Below are 19,524 nucleotides of genomic sequence, written 5' to 3'. Positions count from 1 at the left end.
AAGATTTTTAAAATTTGGCTACAACTTGAAAGAAATCAAGGAGGCTAAGTTTTGGCAAATACCCATGATTTCTTGTCTATTCTTGGAAAGGTCTCAGAGTACATACTGGGGGGACAGAAAAAGGGGCCAATAATGTGGGGTATTGATATGAAAAGAAGGCCCTTCAGGACCATAAAACAAACCTGGCTTATGGGATTTAGTCAATACTTGCTAGTCATTTGAATCACAGCATCTTAGGGCTAAAGTCAACACAATAATAATAACTAACATTTATATAGTGCTTGCTTTAAAATTTGCAAAGTGCTTTCCACATATTAATTCATTTAATCCTGAAAACAACTCTGTGAGGCAGGTGCTATTATTATCCTCATTCTACAGATGAGAAAATGGAAGTTTAAGAGAAGCCCCATCTCTTAACTAGTAAGTGTATGAAACAGACATTGAACTTGGCCCTTCCTGATGCCAAGTCCAGCACTATGTTCCCTGTACCACACCACCTAACTCCCAGGAGAAAGCAAAGGGGTGGTATAGGTGGCCCTTACTTCTCGTTAATTTTTTAAACCCTTACTTTCTCCCCTAGTAACAATTCTAAGGCAGAAGGGCAAAGACTAGGCAAACAGGGTTCAATGCCTTGCCCCACAGAGCTAGGAAATATCTGAGGCCAAATTGAACCCAGTTCTCCCTGACTCAAGGCCTGACTCTCTTATCCATTGTGCCACCTAGTTTTCCAGTCTATTCCAATTTTTATAGGTTAAGCACCTTATGGGATTTCTAGACCTCTAAGAGTGATGGAGAAACTGTCTCCAGACAATTCACAACCAGGAACTGGAAAGACTTTTACTAATTGGAGTTTAATTAGATAAATGAGAAGCACTTTCAATATTCTATGTTAATTAATTATATTCATAATCCTGTAACTTAAACTATATTGTTGGGATGTAGGTAGTGGATGTAATGGTAGGAGCAAAAGGCTTTCATCGGGAAGTAATGCAAAAGAGCCTTGCTTCTTGGCTAAGACTGAGTATGAGGGTGAGGGGAAGACAGGAGAAAAGGGAAACAGAGACACAAACTTGAATCAGTGGAATTTACTGTGTTTAGGAATTTTTGTAATGTTGAATTCTGCCCACATACTCTTTGGATCTGGAGAAGCATGTTTTTTGTAACTGTCCGTCCTTTTACGGTGAGTTAAAAGGTCAGTGTATAGTGTCTGGAAGGGCTTCCTGGGACACCAGATGTCCCTCATTGGCAGTCTGTATTGGACATTTTCTAAAGGAGAGAAAAGCAGAAGGAATGAATGAACTTGTGATAATTATTAATCTCTTACCAGGAGAGGGAAGTGGGAGGAGAAAGGATGGAGGGAGAATATTCAGATTTATCTGAATCAGAAATTTTTTTCAATAAACATTTACTGAGGCAGCTGGGTACTCAGTGGATAGAGAGCCAGGCCAGGGAACAGGAGCTCTTGGGTTCAGATCTGGTCTCAAATTCTTCCTAGCTGTGTGACCCTGAACAAGTCACTTAACCCTAATCACCTAGCTCTTACCCCTCTTCTGCCTTGGAACTGATCCTTGGTATCTGTTCTAAGACAGAAGCTGAAGGTTTAGAAAAATAAAAATGAACATTTACTAAGTGGCTACTGGGTGCAATTGATTGGATGGAAGAGTTGGAGAAACATTATTTGTAAAACATTTAGCACAGTATCTGGTACTTTAATTGGGTCCTTAATAAATACACCCCCCCCCTTCACCACATTTAAGTCCTGTAAAGCCCTCTTTTTATTTCATGTATTATCTAGGTTTCATCTTGTTCTCCCTATGCTTTACTGCTTATTAGGACCTCCACTTCTGGGTAAAGAGGAATGAGAAGGTTCATGAATCTCTTCTGGTCCTGTTCTGGGGATGATGACTGGAGAAGAGAAAGTTAAAACTAAAGGCCTAGTATGAAGATTTTTTTTTTTTTACTATCATGCCCAATAACCTCATTAGTTTGACTAAGGGATCCTCTAGTTTGTTTAGGGATTAAAAATGACCCACACTCTGTAATCTCATTAAGCTGGTTGTGGAGTCAGTTCTCTTTTCACATAGTGACACATGAATTTCCATTATCTGTGCTCTATAATGACAATCAAGCATTCATTGAACTCACTTTGCCCCAAATCCCAAATAATAAAAAGAGGTAAATAAGGGATGGGATGGGAGGCTTGTAGGGGGAGAAAAGCAGAGCTGATGAAGGGGGCTATTTACTTTTCAGAAGAATTGTTCCATTTTTAAAGAGAATTCTGGATTCAGGACAAAGTTTCCAGGCCTTCTAGTCCTAAACATTTTTCGGTTTGTTTAATGATCTCATCTACTCCTCAAAAAAGTCGGGTGAAGAGTGGGTGATGGAGCATAAGAAAAAGGTACAACTGATAAACCTGAAAAAGCCAGAGTAGTAGGAGCCTCTGCTGATTGAAGACAGATGAGAAATGTACATCCAAGTATCCCAGAAATTGTAAAATAAATGAATGGGAAACTAGATTTTGGTTTCAGAAATGATTTTCTTAAAGGAGTTGTAAGTCCAGGGGTATTCTCATCTATAAGAAAAATTCTAGAAATTGTGAGTTAATGTTGGGAAACTGTGGATATTAGAAATGGATTCTTCCCTTTACAAAATGATTCATTTTAGTGGTCTTTCTGAAACCTAGCCCAGTGCACTGGAAATATTATTCCAGCCAGGTATGGTATTATATTCCTGTGATCCCCACTGCTGGGGAAACTGAGGCTGGTGGGTCATTTGAGATGGAGAGTTCTGAACTCTCCATCTAGGGATGAAGCTACTTATGGATCCTCACTAAGTCTGACACCAATATGGTGAGTCCCTGAAAGTAAGGGGCTACCAGGCTGCCCAAGTATGAGCAGTGACTCTTAAGTTAGAAATGGAGCCAGACTTGGGAAATCCAGTCCTAAAATACATAAAGATTATACACACATATAGCCATAAACACATATATTTATATACAAATACATGCATGTAACATATACATACAACACATAATACAGGTATATACATATATAATGCACACACATAGATATATACAACATACGCACATATATATATACACACAGACATATACAGATACATATAATATACACACATATGCACAATATACACAGATATGTAAACACATACACACACATATATAGCTACACATTTATATAAACACACAGACATATATATACATACATACATAAATGCACACATATACCAAAGGTTGATAAATAAAGGAATAAAATAGTGAGTTCACCATCATCAGTGTTTTCCAAGTAGGGGCTGGATGACCACTTGTCAAGGATTTAGTGGAAAGGACTCCTGCTCAGATATAGGTTGGACAGGTTAACCTCTGAGGTCCCTTATAATTCTGAGATTCTGGGGAACTAATATATGAAATATGACATCTGCTTGAACTTCTAAAGGATTTGGGGGTCTGAATCTGGTGGGATATGCTAATGCAATGAGAGGCTCCATTAAGGATAGTGTCCATATAGTATAGGATAGTGTCCATATAAGTATAGTGTCCTGAATAAGATAGATGATCCTCCTTCTGTTCTTGGTTCTGGTTGGGCTGTACTTATAGTATTGGGGCTGAATTCTGGGTGACACGTTAAAAGGACATTGACAATTTGGAATGATCCAGAGGAGGAACTCGACAGAAAGATGAAAAGTCTCCAATGATGGCATGTGAGTATATTGAAACCATTAAAGATGTTTAATCTTGAGAAGAAATGTTTTGGAGGGGCAGAATTGTTATCTCCAAATATTCAAAGGGCTGTTCTATGGAAGAAAGGTTACATTTCAGACAGCGGAATCAGAAGCAGCGAGTAGAAGTTATGGTCTGATAGAAAAAGCTTAACATAAAGAAGAAATTCTAATTAATCAGAAGAGTTTGAAGATGAAGTAGTTTGTGAGCTCCTCCTCATCTCTGGTGGTCCTCAAGTAGAATTCAGTTGATCACTTTCAGGGATATTGTAGGAAGAGGTCATACATGATAATAGATAGATTAGATGACCTCTAAGGTTCTTCTCACCTCCAACAACAATTGACTTTTTATATGGTGCTTTAAAGTTTTTGAAAGACCCTTTATCCATATTTCATTTGATTCCCAGAAAAATCCTGCCAAATAGGTACTTTTGAGTGTAATAATTATGATTAATAATAATGATAATAATAATAGTCAGCACTCATATGTTTCTTAAGGTTTGCAAAGCACTTTACAGCTATGATCCCATCTGATTCTCATAACAACTCTGGGAGGTAGTTGTTATTATCGCTATTTTACTAATAAGGAAACCAGGGCAAACAGAAATTAAGTGATTTTCCCAGGGTCACACAGCTAGAAAATATCTGAGGTCTGATCTGATCTTGTCTTCCTTATTCCAACACTCCATTCCCTAGGCCCATGTTGGTGAACCTATGGACCATGTGTTGGAGGGGGCTGCTCCCCTCCTTTTCTCCACATATGCCTGAGGACATTTCTCACATCACCCACCCCTCTTCCCAACAGCCCAATGGGAGCGCTTCCTCCCTCCCCTGCCCAGGATAAGGCTGGGTGGGGGGACTCACATGCAGCATGAGGGTTGCATTTTGGGCACTCAGTCTCTAAAAGGTTTGCCATCACTGCTCTGGGCCTTCTAGCTATCTGTATTACTATCACTATGCAGATGAATAAATAGATGCTATAGTTTGAAGCATAGCAGAAACATTGACAAACTGCCAGATGGGGATGTGTTAATATTGTCTCAGCTATTGGTGAAGGTCACAATCACCTAAGAAAATATTTCAAGGCTATAGGAATGTATGTTAAATTTCAGATAAAGAAAGATGAAGAGGAAAAGAGATTTGCTAGAGGTTACACATGCTGTAAGTGGCAGAGGCTGGACTTGGACCCAGGTTTTCTATCTCCAAATTCAAGGCCCTTCCCATAGTACCATGCCACTCTTCCCTCCAAGAATTCTCTTCCTGGAATGATTCTAAGGATGTGTGCACTTCTTTCTGTCCTAGCCCTGGGCCCTCAAGAGCAAGTTTTGGGTGTCAATGAATTGCTTAGTCTTCTTACTACATTGGCCAATCTCATTTTTCCTATTTGACTTGTAGGTCCTTTCCCATAAAGTCCATCCTTGTTTTTTTTGGTCCTTTCCCTAGGTTTCCCCCTTTCTTGTATAAACAATGGCTATTCTGAATGCTTATGGGATGTTGATGGCATGCTTGATAGGATGGCTCCAGTTATACTTAGCATCAGTCTATTCATAGTCTTTGCTCTCAAAAATGCCCTCAATCACTGTCCTTTCACAAGAGTAAGATGTAGCACAAGCCATTAAGTCCATAATCTTTGGGCCAGATCCATTGATATAAAGCTAAGAAATGGGGCTATTTTTCCTTTTTAAAAACTGATGACTACAATGATGAGGACAAAGATTGAGAATATTTAAGGCTTGAGCTAAATTTGACTTATTTGTCAGAATGGGCAGTTCCCAAACACTCGATCCACTCTACACAAAGGACTGGCCCTTCTTCCTGGATAGAGTGTTGGAGGTGGATTCAGGATGTAACAAATTCAAATCCAGGATCTGATTTTTACAACTATGTGACCATGGGCACAACTCACTTCCCTCTCTGAGCTTTGATTTGCTTATTTATAAAATAGAGCTTTTTTTAAATGCTTGTACTATACCTATAAGGCTAAAATTAGGAAATATATGAAATGTATTTTACAAATCTTAAGAGTGCTTTATGGAGGAACAGAACTGCATAATGGATAGAGGGCCAGCCTTGGAATCAGAACTATTTTTGTTCAAGTCCTTTCATTAACATACACTTGCAGTATGGTCATAGTCAAGTTATTGAATCTCCTAGTACCCCCAGGCATCTCCCCAAGTCTACTAGTTACAGATGAGTTGTTGATCTCTGTAGAGGGAGTCTTCACTGTAAGGTTTCTTTAAGCTATGAAAAATTACAGGTTAAAACAAAAAGAAACCGTCACCCAAAAAACCCCACCCCAGAAAAAGCATACCACACTGTCAGTTGCCATTATTTCAACACCTTTTGCTTCATTCTTTTGCTTAAGGCAAGAACTTTTCCCAAAACATTTGGCCAAGAGTAAAATGATGCATGAAGTCCTAGGCAGATCTCACCTTTCCATTACCAATTCCAGTCAGAACAAGCAAATATCCAGGCATGCACTGGCAGAGGGCAGAAAAGGAGGTTGTTCATTGGTGCAGCTGCTGTTTATTCTCTATGCAACTTTGGGTAACTCACATCACTTTTCTAGATTTCTATTCCCTATTCTTAAATGAATGAGGCACTAGGTGGCACAGCTGATGGAGGCTTGGAGTTTAGAGGACCGAGGTATAAATTTGGCCTCAGATACTTCTCAGCTGTGTGACCCTGGGCAAGTCACTTAACACCGACTGCCTAGCTCTTGCTGCACTTCTGCCTAAGAATTAATACTAAGGCAGAAGGAAAGAGTTTTAAAAAATAAGAAAAAAACCCAATTATTGGACTAAACTATACTGAATGTGTGTTTTAGCTCTAAATCCTATGATCCAAGAAGCCTAAGCATTACCTAGGTCCTGAAGGACATGGGAATCGAGGTGAGGGTTCTCACAGAGACTGGCACTGCCTATCCTTTGGAGGATCTTCTACTTTGCTTCTTCCCCAAAGGAATTTCACCCCAGATAAAAACACAAGTCCCTACTATGATGCTAACCCTTTTTACAGGAAACTGATGGGGCCCAGCTATGGTAGAGAGGGCCCGGAAGGGGAAATCTTGATATTTATGGGTGAGAAGAGAGACAGTGTGGTGCAACTGTCTTTGGAGTTCTAGGTTCTAATCTCACTTTTGAACCTGCTGGTGGTGTGACTCTAGAAAGTAATTGGACATTTCCATTATCCTGGGAAATTCCTGTAGTCTACAAATGGCAGAGCGGGTTAATCTACTGTGAGAGAAGATGCTTTTACTACAAATTCTCTACATCAATGAAATTATGATCTAGAGGCAGGGGGGATGCGACTAGATGAGACAGCCTGAGTGGGCTGGATACAGTGGAACAGACCCTGAAGGACTTTGGATGACCCTAAATAAGAAATATAGCAGTAGACTGGTCAAGAGAAGAGATGAATGGTTGAGGACAAGGACATTTTATAGTCAGTCAGATGGTAAGAGTGCTTAGGAAGACCTGATGTTGAATCTTGCTTCACACACTTTGCAAACTTGAATTTAAACCCAGCCTGTCTTAGATTCTTCATCTATAAAATGGGGATAGTAATAGTGCTTGCTTTGGAGGGTTGTTGTAAAAATAAAATAAGGCAATATATGTTAAGCACTTTGTAAGTCTTAAAGTACTATAAAATGTTAACTATTATGATGATGATGTTTGTTATGATGATGATGATGGGGGGGGGGTGATTTTGTTGTGAGAGTGAGAGGTAGCAATGATGGGAAGATGTGGTATCAAAAAACTGGAAAACCATGCTTGGGAACTCCCATTTTGGAGTTGTGGGTGGTGTTTCCTTGTGCCAGGAGAGTTCCAAAAGATATCCAACCTGCTTCAATGTCCTCACTGACAATGTCCTTCGGAATCTTGACTCTTGATTGTATCCACCTGATTGGAAGAGGCAATGGATTGCGTTACTTGGGCTTTTTGACAGAATGCTCTGAAATAAGTGAAAGCAAGAAACTGGGCAATCCCTGGTCATCACATACTTAATGGCTGGAATCACTAGAGAGGCCCAATGATGTCCACGTTTTTCTTTCCACAAACATAACCCTCAAATGTCTTGCCTCAGCAAATTTCCCTGCTCATCTAGATGTTTTTTCAGCTGAATACTCTGCAAAACAACATCCCACATGGCTCATTGGGCAAAGTATTACTTCCAGGGTGAAAATTTAAATGTGCTTATGCTGACATTTCCCAGCTGTTGTGTTAATAATTGTGGTACCTTTTCATTGGCTCAGAGAATATTATCACTGAAGTAAGAGAGCTGAATGTAGGACTTTACATGTTCCAATCCTGACTCTATTTACTACTGTATGGCTACATATAGGTTTGTGAAGTTCTGTACAAATATTCTCACAACAACCTTTTAAGGAGGTTATTATTATTCCCATTATGCAGATGAGGAAATTAAGGCTGAAAGTGGATAAATGACATGCCCAGAGTCACACAGCTAGTGAGACAGGATTTGAATTCAGTACTTTATCCATTATTCCATCTAGCTGATTTCATATATAAGATATCTTTTGATTCTCACAACAACCCTAGGAGTTAGGTGTTATTGCTACTCCAGTTTTACAAATGAGGATGGATGTTAGGCTTAGAGGAGTTGCTATTATTTTAGGTTCATATAGCTAGTAAATATCTCTCAGGATTTTAACACATGACATTCTCAATCGAAATCCCTCACTCTTATCTAGTGCATATGTTTTAGCCAATGGAAACATTTCACCATTAATACACCATTTAGCAAACCAACAACCAAAGTTTATATCAGTTAGCTTCAGCAATTATTAAGCACCTACCATATGCTAGGTATAACAAAGAGGTTGTGTTTTCAAATGAGAAAATGTATGTGAAGTACTGGTCCAACCCCCTCAGTTTACAGAGAATTTTTATCATTTTTACAAATGATAGATCCAAGGAAATACAGGAAGTAAGCAATCAATCTGGCATTTGAATCCAGGTCTTCTAACTCCCCAAATCTGTAACTATTTATCCATGCTGCAAGTTTTTGCTGTGGATTCTTTAATTGGTCACACTTTCTCAATGGGAACAACTTTGCAAGGGGAAAGGGAAGAGAAAAAACATTCATTAAGTGCCTATTATGTGTACAGCACCATTCTAAATGATTTACACATATCTCATTTGATCTTTTGTACTATTATTATCTCCATTTTTCAGTTGAGAAAACTGAAGCAGAGAGGATAAATGTCCACTTGTGTGCCCAGGGTCACACAACTAGGAAATATCTGAAGGGGGAATCTGAACGTGGATTTTCCTGACTTCTGGTCTGGCAGTTCTAAACACTGTTCAGAACCAGATGTTCTAAATGTTCCTGGATACTTGGAACACAGCTCCCAATACCCTTCAACTTCCTGTGATGACCATGGAATTCAGTTACGTCTAGGTTATCAAGGGAATCAGAATGTCACATTGCTCTGTTATACTAGAAGAGAGACATAAGAAGGCTAGCTTATCTTTTCCCATAAGAAGAAAACATGGTAAAATTTGAAGTTTTTTTTTTCTTATGATCTGAATTGGGCTTTTAAGTTTAGCTCTCTTTTGGGAAAATTTTCTTTCACCTTCTGGCAAATTTATTCACCTTTGTGTCTTACTCAAGGTAACTAAATGAGTTATTATTTTTTAAAGTATACAATAAAATATTTATAGCAACATTTTTTTTGTGGTGACAAGGAACTGGAAATGAAGTAGATGCCCATCGATTGGGGAATGGCTAAACAAATGGTGATGCATGAATGCTATAGAATATTCCTGGACTGGTAGGAATTATGAATACAAGGAATAGAGAAAAACAAGGAAAAGATTTAGATGAGAGGATGCAAAGTCAAGCAAGCAGATTCAGGGGAAAAAAAAGGCACAATGACTGTAACAATGTAAATGAAAAGAATAGCAACAAAATAAATAAAAATTAATTCTGTGGAATCATAATGACCATGTTTGAGCAGAGATGTGAGAAAGTATCATTCCCTGCATCTTGCAGGATAGCTATGGGGATGAAACACTGTATATAGTATGGAAGTTTTTCAATATCTTGATGAGTTTTGCTATACACCACACACACACACACACATACATTTTTTGTTATTTATTATAAGGGATGATTCTCTGAGAGACAAGTTTTTTAGGAGTCAGGAAGGAGGAAAGATACATGGGGATACAAAGATGATATTAAAAACAATACGTATATAGCTACAACTTATTTTTTTAAATCCATGACAGGGACAGCTAGGTGGCATAGTGGATAAAGAACAAGGCCTGGAGCTGGGAGGTTCTGTTTTCAAATTTGAACTCAGACACTTCCTAACTGTGTGAACAAGTCTCTTAACCTCATTTTCCTAGCCCTAGACCTTTTGTCTTAGAGTTGTTACTGAGACAGAAAGTAAGAGTTAAAAAAAAAAAGATAGGACAATTGAATTGAGTGGTGTGAAATTATAAATCATGTAGTTTGGTCCTAAAGAAGAGATATGAGAAAGCACTCCCTTTTCTATCCCTGGCCCACACCTTCTTTACAGATATGGGAGATTACAGTTGTGGAATACTGCCTGTGATTTTTAGGCTTTTTTGAAGAACTGTTGATTTTGCTAGGATTTTTTCCTTCTTTTTTTCTTTTATATAGAGGATCAATCTTTGGGAAGGGGAAGGGAAAAGAGGGAGACATATATTAGAAAATATAGGTGATATTAAAACAAATGATATCAATAAAACATTTTTTAAAGTACGTACAAATCTAAGTCGAGTCTGAAAGCCTTGATGAACTGAAATTCAACTAACCCAAACCTTCAATTACCTGGAATTCTTGTATTAAATTCTATTCAACAAACATTTTCATACTACTGTATGAAAAGCACAATTCTAAGCCACGCAGGGAAATACAAAGATTAACCATCTTCCCTGACTTCATGGAGCTTACTTCTTATACTTCTCATGGAGTATAATAAAAGGATATGAAAAAAAGCCATATAATAATTATAATATAATAAACATCATCTCACATTTCTATATCATCTTAAGGGTTACAAAATGCTTTGCTCATAACAGTCCTGCTAAGTTAGGTATTGCAATTATCATGCACACATCCTTTTGACTGAATCTCATAGAGGGGAAGTGACTTGCCTCACATAGCTAGTGCCTTTCAGAGCTAGATGTTTCCTGGCACTGAGCTCTTTGCTCTGTTCCATTAGCACCCCACCTTGGTAAGATTTTATTGTGAAAGTTATTTCACATCTCTTTGAAATCATCCATTTCTTCATTCTCTACAGCATAAAAGTACTCCATCACACATATAAACCACAATGTATTATTCAAGAAATCTTTAACTGTTGGACAATGGATGTGGAGGGAAATGAGTAGAATCAGGTGAAGAATGCAAAGTATTATATATAGATATAGATATATAGATAAAGTATAACAATATATAATGTGCTCTATTCCATCAATATTGTAAACACAAATAATTCTGAGGATTTTCATAAACTCAAGAGTAGGTGAACAACTTAAATCATAACAACCACAATATAAAAACAAATGACTTTGAAAGCTGTAAGAACTCTGATCAATACAATGACCATTTGTGATTAAGAAAACCATTGATGAAACACGCTATCCATAGCAGAGCAGTTTTGGCATACAGTCATTCAAAGAGGTTATTTTGCTTGACTGCATATTTGTTGCAAGAGATGTTTTTTCTTTTCCTTCCTTCCTTCCTTCCTTCCTTCCTTCCTTCCTTCCTTCCTTCCTTCCTTCCTTCCTTCCTTCCTTCCTTCTTCCTTCTTCCTTCCTTCCTTCCTTCCTTCCTTCCTTCCTTCCTTCCTTCCTTCCTTCCTTCCTTCCTTCCTTCCTTCCTTCCTTCCTTCCTTCCTTCCTTCCTCCCTCCCTCCCTCCCTTCCTTCCTTCCTTCCTTCCTTGCTTCCTTCCTTCCTTCCTTCCTTCCTTCCTTCCTTCCTTCCTTCCTTCCTTCCTCCCTCCCTCCCTCCCTTCCTTCCTTCCTTCCTTCCTTCCTTCCTTCCTTCCTTCCTTCCTTCCTTCCTTCCTTCTTTCCTTCCTTCTTTCCTTCCTCCCTCCCTTCCTTCTTTCCTCCCTCCCTTCCTTCCTTCCTTCCTTCCTTCCTTCCTTCCTTCCTTCCTTCCTTCCTTCCTTCCTTCCTTCCTTCTTTCCTTCCTTCCTTCCTCTCTTCCTCTCTTGTTCCTCCTCCTCTTCCTTTTCTTCCTTCTTTCATTCCTGTCTCCTTCCCTTACTCTATTTTTTTTTTTAATTCTTAACTTCCATCTTTAAGGCAGAAGAGCAATAAGGGTTTGGCAATGGGGGTTAAGTGACTTGCCTATGATCACAGAGCTAGGAAGTATCTAAAGCCAAATTTGAACCCAGGACATCTGGTCTCTAGGTCTGCCTCTCAAACCACTAATCCATTTAGCTACTCCCTCCCTCCCTTTCTTTCAAATGGGAAGGAAAGAAAATAGATTTCTGTTCCTTTGGTTTTTAAAAAATAGATTGGAGAAGGTTCTACAGATGTGCAATTTGTATGCATCCAGATGAAGTCACTGCATCATTATTTTTGCTTAATTGTATTACTTTAATACAATAGACTTGTCATGGAGTGGAAGTAACTATGTTTTTGTGCAAAAAAAAAAATAAAACTGAAGACAAAAAGATAACCTTAAACAGAAGTAAAAATAAAAAAAGCCTTTTTGAGGTCAAGGCAAGTGATTATTTCTAACTAGAATGTGCAGGGGAGACTTCCTAGAGATGGTGTGCTTGTCCTTTACAAGGAAGAAGATATAGAATAACAAAGCAAACACATATCAGAAATTCAGCACCCACACACACAGCCCATTTTGTGGAATATATGAAGGGACCCTCAGGGAACACTTAGGCCTCAAATCCTAACTCTACAAATCTGTCTGGTTTAATAAAAATTCATTACCAGAATGCTATCTTGAATTATTAAAAAAAAAAAAGATTCTACCATGTACAAAATACTATAGTTATTTTTAGAAACTCTTGCCTTCTATCTTAGAATTGATACTAAGTATTATTTCCAAGGCAGAAGGACAGTAAGAGCTGGGTAATTGGTGTTAAATGATCTACCCAAGACAACACAGCTAGGAAGTCTCTGGGGGCAAATTTGAACTCAGACCTCTGGTCTGCAGCCTGGTCCTCTATCCATTGAGCCACCTAGCTGTCCTAATATACTATAGTTTTGATGTCCCATCAAAACAAAATCCCAGGGCTCTCTATTACTTCCAGTTGGCTACTTTGTACCTTTCCAGGCTTATACTGTACATCCCTGGGTTTGGCCCTTTGGCCAGGGCAACAGGAGCTGAATTAAAGTCTGACAGAGATTCAAAATGCCTTTTCTCAAGTTTTTCTTCAGTGAGTCTCTTCAATTGGGAAATGTTGGGGGGGTAGGGGGAAGGATTTCCAGACATAAGCAGGAAAAAATGGGTTAATAAGCAGGAGAAAGTTTTATTCCCCCTTTTTACTTTAACTTCTCCTAACCAAGAGACCAACTCCCCTCCTAACCAGAATCTTCTCCTCTCAAGATTCCAATCTCCTGGATCCCCTCCCCCATTGTGGCGATCAGTTCCACACACTCTTCAGCCTGGTACTTTTCTTATGTGCCAGCCTCTGTCACAATATAGACTTATGCTGTCTCCCCTATTAGAATTCCAACTTCTTGAAGGCTTTGTGTGTGTGTGTGTGTGCCTTTCTTTGTATGGCCATTGCTTAAAATGGTGCCTGGCACTTAGTAATCACTTAATAAATTCCTTTTAAGCGATTGCAAAAGAACCCATGGACAACTACTTGTTAGCAACAGAGTTGAAACAAGAAAGAATTGTGAGGCGTTAATTTTTGATTAAATGGGCAGACTCTCCCTTTCCTACCCGTTTTGGTGAAATCACATTTCACTGATCTAAGAAACTCTCTCAACCGTGTCATATCAGTAACTGATTTTCAGCTTATGGGCTTCCAGAATTGCCTGGGGATTGATTTAGAACAGACTGAGCAGAACCATTAGAACATTTATACCATGATAACAACATTATAGGGAAAAACAACTTCAAAATTCAATGATAAGCTAAGTCCACAAGAATGAAGATGAAACAAGCCGCTCCCCTCCAGACAGAGAAAGACAGGATGAAATCAAATGATGAAATTGACATCATTTTTAGAAATGGGTTAAAATGGGAATTTGTTTTACTTGGCTGTGCAGTACTGAGGGATTTAGAAATTTTCTCATTGGGAATTAGTGGATTAATTTAAATGTGTTACTTGGAAAATAATTATTGAAATTATTTTGAATTATTGAAATTACTTGAAAATAATTTTAGTAAGAAACTTGCCTGGTTGGGGGAAATGGTGATGGATACTAAAAGTTTGTGACTTCCCCAGGATCCTTCAGCTATATGTATCAAAGGAGGTCTGTCATGACTGAGTGAGGTTCTCCATCTAATATGGCAAAATGCCTCCTCTAAGTATTCTGGTTAATCCATGTTTCCCAGGTCTACAGTTCCATGACCTCTCTTTCTCCTCACCATGTTACCAGAACTAATTGTACCATTATAAGCCTTTGACTTACTTGTCGTGCATAAAGTCCATGAGGGGGACTCGTAAATGTGCTGGAGTTTCTAGAATCATCTTCTTTTTTGATGGTTTCAGGAAATGGGGGAGGCCACGCAATCTTGTTTCCCGCTAATGGAAGCAATTATGATAGGTTAAAGAGCCACTATAGCAAACTTGAGCTGTGCCTTCTATTTCAGTCACTTCCACATACAGTCTGAATATGCCTTTAAGGTATCCACAGTCTGTAAAACCACAGGGGCCTATTCTTCCCCATCTGACCACGTTCTGAAATTCCAGGTTCCTGAGTAACCAACCAATCCAAATGAAGACAAGTTGTGTCCACTGTCCACCCTGATACATGGGTGAAATTGGATAGAAAAGCCTCAAGAGGTAAAATTCAACTTACAGGATAATTGAATATAGAATGTTTTAGGAGACTAAGGCCTTGAAAAATTAAATAATTTGTCCTAATTTACACAACTAATTGGTAGATGATCTGGACTGGAACTCAGGTCTTTTAACTCTTAACCCAAGTTTTTTACCTTTGACTAAGCAAGAATATGTGAGTATGAGTTTCATATGATGGTTTGGATATGTGCTAACCTATAGGCAAATACAAATATAATCAGTGAAGACCAGCAGTGCTCCATCAGCTGAGAAGGTGGCCTTTAGGAAACTGCCAGGAGAGGGTTATGCCTCCAACCTTCTGGAAGAAAAAAGTCCTTAAAGGACTGTTATGGCCAAAGAGCTGGAAAGCACTACCTCAGGCAAAACAGAACATGCCTGGCACAAAGAATTATAAGTCGGATCTTTCTATTTCTCAAAATCTTCAAGGCTTTGGAAGGCATTCTGGTGTAGATACTAGAGGACTAGAATCCCAGAACTTTTAATACTGGGTGTCCTCCTTTTGAACCAATTGGACCAAACATGGGAATTTTTTTTTGGTAACCCTTATTTTCTATCTTAGTAAGGACCCTAAAACAGAAGGGCAAGGACTAGGCAAATGGGATTAAATGACTTGTCCACAGTCACACTGCCAAGAAGTGTCTGAGGCCAATTTTGAGCCTATATCCATTCAACTTTATGCCAACTTGCTGTCCCTAGCAGAGGAAATCTTTAGAGATCAAACATTTGCTTATATTCCCCCACTGGACAGTGGGGGAATACATGCAAAAAGCAGACATACATCTTATCAGGGAGAAGTCCAGAAGAAATTTTAATCTTAAGATCACATAGGTTCTGTAAACTTCTAAGGTTGATGATTATAGGTTAGCAACTGATCTTATTTCATTGGCAAAGGGAATACCCAAATGTGGAAAGTCTTTCTATTCAGGATGGCACCTTCTTGGGATTTATAGTCTTAGAAAGTTGCTAAGAGCAGTGAGTTGTTAAATGATTTGCCTGGGATCACACCTTCAGTATGTGTCAGGGTAAGACTTAAACCTACATCTTCCTGGCTTTGAGACAGGCACTCTATGCCATGGGAATATGGCCTTTTGTTTTTGGCATCATTTTAAGTTTCAGGACTTTAGAGAACATTTTGTAAAGCTCCCCTGCCTTCCCTTTTCTCTCTGCCTTGAAAAACCTTGGCCATGAACTCTGTGAAAATTCTTCCTTACCTCCAAAAGCAGGTACATAGGTAATAGTAGTTCCAGACCTGGAGTCAGGACGATTTATCTTCTCAAGATCAAATTTGGTCTCAGACACTTACTAGCTCTGTGACCCTGGGTAAGTCACTTAACTCTGTTTTTCTCAGTTTCCTAATCTATAAAATGAGTTGGAGAAGGAATAACAAACCACTACAATACCTTTGCCGAGAAAACCCCAAATGGTATCATGAAGAATCAGACATGACTTAAACAACTGAACAACAGACAACAACAATAGTTAGATGAATGCATCTTGCTTTTTCTCCCTTACATTTTCTTTGCTTCCCCAGTCTTCTCCCTTCATTCGCAAGCAGTCTGGGCAGAGGGGAAATTCGTCAATGTCTGGAAGGTCAAGGAGAGACGAACTTAAACTTGAATTTAACTGTGGAACCTACAGGGAGAGAGAGACCAAAAACTGTGAAGAAGACCAAAGTAAAAAGAAAGATTAGGTAAATGGAAAGATTAATAGGAAAGAATAGAAATAAAGTGAATGCATGCAAGCAAGGTCATAGGAGCCTATGCCTAATGGTAGAAAGGTTCTTAGAAGCCATGTGTTCCAACCCTCTCATTTTATAGCAGCAACTGAAGACCAGAGACATACAACTAGTGAGCATTAAAGGTAGGTTTTAAATCCAGGTCTCCTGACTATAAAGTTAATGCCCTTTCCATCAGAACACACTAGGTGGCAGAGTCAAGATGGTGTAGAGGCAGTGAAAGTTCGGACCTCTGAAAACCGTTCCTCACCAATTAAAAACCAAATGCTCCTAGGGGGCTGAAAATCAAATCTAACAACAGGACAGAGCTGAGGAACCCTCCTGCTGGACTCAACTTAAAAGGTACACCTCCCAAAAGCTTGAATTTGAGAACATTTGGTTTTAAGGGGAAGGAAGAAGGAAGGTCCAAGGACCCCTCCCCCACCTATAGTACTGAGCCTCCAGCAGTGGCTGGAATATCTGGGCAGGTGAGGGCACTAATCTGGAGGGAGTACCTTGTGGGAAAAGCTATGCCAGGCTCAGGGCTTTGAACACAGGTGGTGGGGAGGCAACTGGAGAAGAACCTCATAAAAGGCAGCCCAATCACAGCTGAGACACTCCATATTGCTCCCCACTTCCCCAGGTTTTGGCCTCAGGGCACATCCAGCTCTGTTAGATCAACTCTGCCTGGGTTTAATCTTATCAAGCCTTCAGAGGGCAGGGAAGATCAAGCTCCAACACCCCTCCCCCACAGACTGCTCTGAGAGCTTTGCTGACTATGCTCCAAGGGTGAAGGTTGACAAAAAAACCCAAACCCACAGATCAAACAAATAATGAAAGGAACAAGACTACAGGCAACTATAGGGGGAAAAGAAGGGGGAGGGGGGGTAAATATGAGCAAACAACAGAAAAAGAAAAAAGAAATTACATCGACAGCTTCTATCCAGGCAATAACCAAAGAGCAAATGGAACAGAGGAAGATCAAGGAACACCAAGCAAAAACACAGAAACTCCAGCAAATTGGATACAGGCTTTGGAATAATTCAAAATACAATTAAGAGAGGCTGAAGACAATTGGGAAAAGAACCTAAAAAAGCAAGATAAGTCATCTGGAAACAGAAAATAGTGTCTTGAAAGCCAAAATTAATCAGCTTGAAAAAATGAGGCAAAGGAGGTGAAAGAAGAAGCAAAGGAGGTGAAAGATCACCTCCAAAGAAAATCAGACCAGAAGGAGAAGGATGACCAAAAAGCCAGGGACAAAATTCAGTCTTTAAAAACCAGAATACAACAATTAGAAGCAAGTGACTTCACAAGGCAGCAAGAAACTATAAAACAAAAGCAAAAGAATGAAAAATTGAGGAAAATATGAAACATCTCATTTATAAAACCAAAGATTTAGATAATTGGACTAGGAGAGACAACTTAAGAATCATTGGTCTACTGGAAGATCATGACAAAAGAAAAAGCCTGGACATCATCCTATAGGAAATTATCCAAGAAAACTGCCCAGACATTCTAGAACAAGAGGGAAAAGTGGAGATTGAAAGAATCCACAGAATACCTCCTGTACTTAATCCCCAACTGACAACACCCAGGAATGTTATAGCCAAATTCAAGAACTACCAGACCAAGGAAAAAATATTACAAGCTGCTAAGAAGTCATTCAGATACCATGGAACTACAGTGAGGATAACAAAGGATCTGGATGCATTTACACTGAAGGACCAAAAGGCATGGACTATGATAGTCTGGGAAGTAAGGGAACTAGGTCTGCAACCAAGCATCAACTACCCAGGAAACTGACTATATTCTTACAGGGGGAAAGTATGGTTATTTAATAAAATAGAAGAATTCCAAGCATTTGTAAAGGAAAGACCAGACCTGAACAGAAAATTTGATGCTCAAACACAGAACTCAAGAGAATCATCAAAAGGTAATTAAGAAGGGGGGGAAACAAAAACAAAACAAAAAACCCCAACTTTTTTTAAAGAGACCTAATAAGTTAAAAGGATAGGTATCCCTACAAGAAAAGAGGATATTGGTAATTCTTAAAAATTGTTATCACCTGGGTAGCTAGAAGAATTGTACTTAGAAGGAACAGTGACAAACTATATAGGATAAAATGCCAAGAAATAAATATGTATATAGATATATGTATGCATAAATGAATATATATACATATATATTTATATACTAAAATTATAAAAAAAGAGGTTAATACTAAGAGAAATGGGAAAAGAAAAAAATGGGGTAAATTTATATGTCACAAAGAAGTGCATGGCAGGAGTGGGGGAGAATATCAGTACACTGGAAGGGTAAAGAAATTGGAGATAGGAAATACTCAATTCTTACATGCATTGAAATTGACTCAAATAGGGAAGAACAATCAAATACATTGGGGCAGAGAACTGATTTGCACCCTATAAGGAAGTTGAAGGGTAACAAACAGATTGGTGGGGAGGAAGTACAAGGGAGGGAGAGGGTGGGGGGTAGTCTAAAAAGATTGTAAAGGAAATAAGAGGGGAATAAGAAGGGAGGGGGTAGAAAGGGAAGTAAAATAAGAGTGGGAATTAAGGGGGCTGATTAAAAACAAAACACTGGTGTAGAATGAAATAGTGAAAGAAGAAAAGGTAGGACTAGGAGTAGAAATCAAAATGCTTGGAAATACACAGCTAGTAATCATAACTCTGGATGTGAATGGAATGAACTCACCCATAAAATGCAAGCAAATAGCAGAGTGGATTAGAAACCAAAACTCTACCATATGCTGTCTACAAGAAACACACAAGAGGAAGGTAGACACACATAGGGTAAAAGTAAGTGTATGGAGCTAAATCTATTGGGCATCAACTGATAAAAAGAAGGCTGGAGTCATAATCATGATATCTGACAAAGCCAAAGTGAAAAAAGATCTAGTCAAAAGAGATAGGGAAGGTAATTACATCTTGATAAAAGGCAGTATAGACAATGAGGAAATATCAGTACTCAACATGTATGCATCAAATGCCATAACATCCAAATTTCTAAAGGAGAAACTAGTGGAGCTCAAGGATGAAATAGATAGAAAAA

The 19,524-nt window shown here is 38.8% G+C and overlaps 1 protein-coding gene across 10 annotated transcripts in view; it reads right to left on the bottom strand.

The window, feature by feature from the left end:
• Positions 1-1,070: 1,070 nt before the first annotated feature.
• Positions 1,071-19,524, bottom strand: part of LOC103093517 (uncharacterized) — a 64,238-nt gene continuing 45,784 nt past the window's right edge. For 9 of the 10 annotated variants that reach the window (XM_007480776.3, XM_007480777.3, XM_007480780.3 and 6 more), the window contains 4 exons: positions 16,254-16,373; positions 14,350-14,462; positions 7,579-7,637; positions 1,071-1,266 (listed from right to left, as the gene is read on the bottom strand). In XM_007480776.3, coding sequence (XP_007480838.1) covers positions 1,076-1,266; positions 7,579-7,637; positions 14,350-14,462; positions 16,254-16,373 — 483 coding nt within the window. In that variant the 3' untranslated portion in view covers positions 1,071-1,075. The remainder of the gene's footprint in view (positions 1,267-7,578; positions 7,638-14,349; positions 14,463-16,253; positions 16,374-19,524) is intronic. The other variant, XM_007480784.3, reaches the window with a different exon arrangement.

The sequence above is a fragment of the Monodelphis domestica genome, chromosome 2 (assembly GCF_027887165.1).
Source record: "Monodelphis domestica isolate mMonDom1 chromosome 2, mMonDom1.pri, whole genome shotgun sequence".
NCBI lineage: Eukaryota > Metazoa > Chordata > Mammalia > Didelphimorphia > Didelphidae > Monodelphis > Monodelphis domestica.
This window is presented reverse-complemented; position numbering and strand designations above follow the sequence as displayed.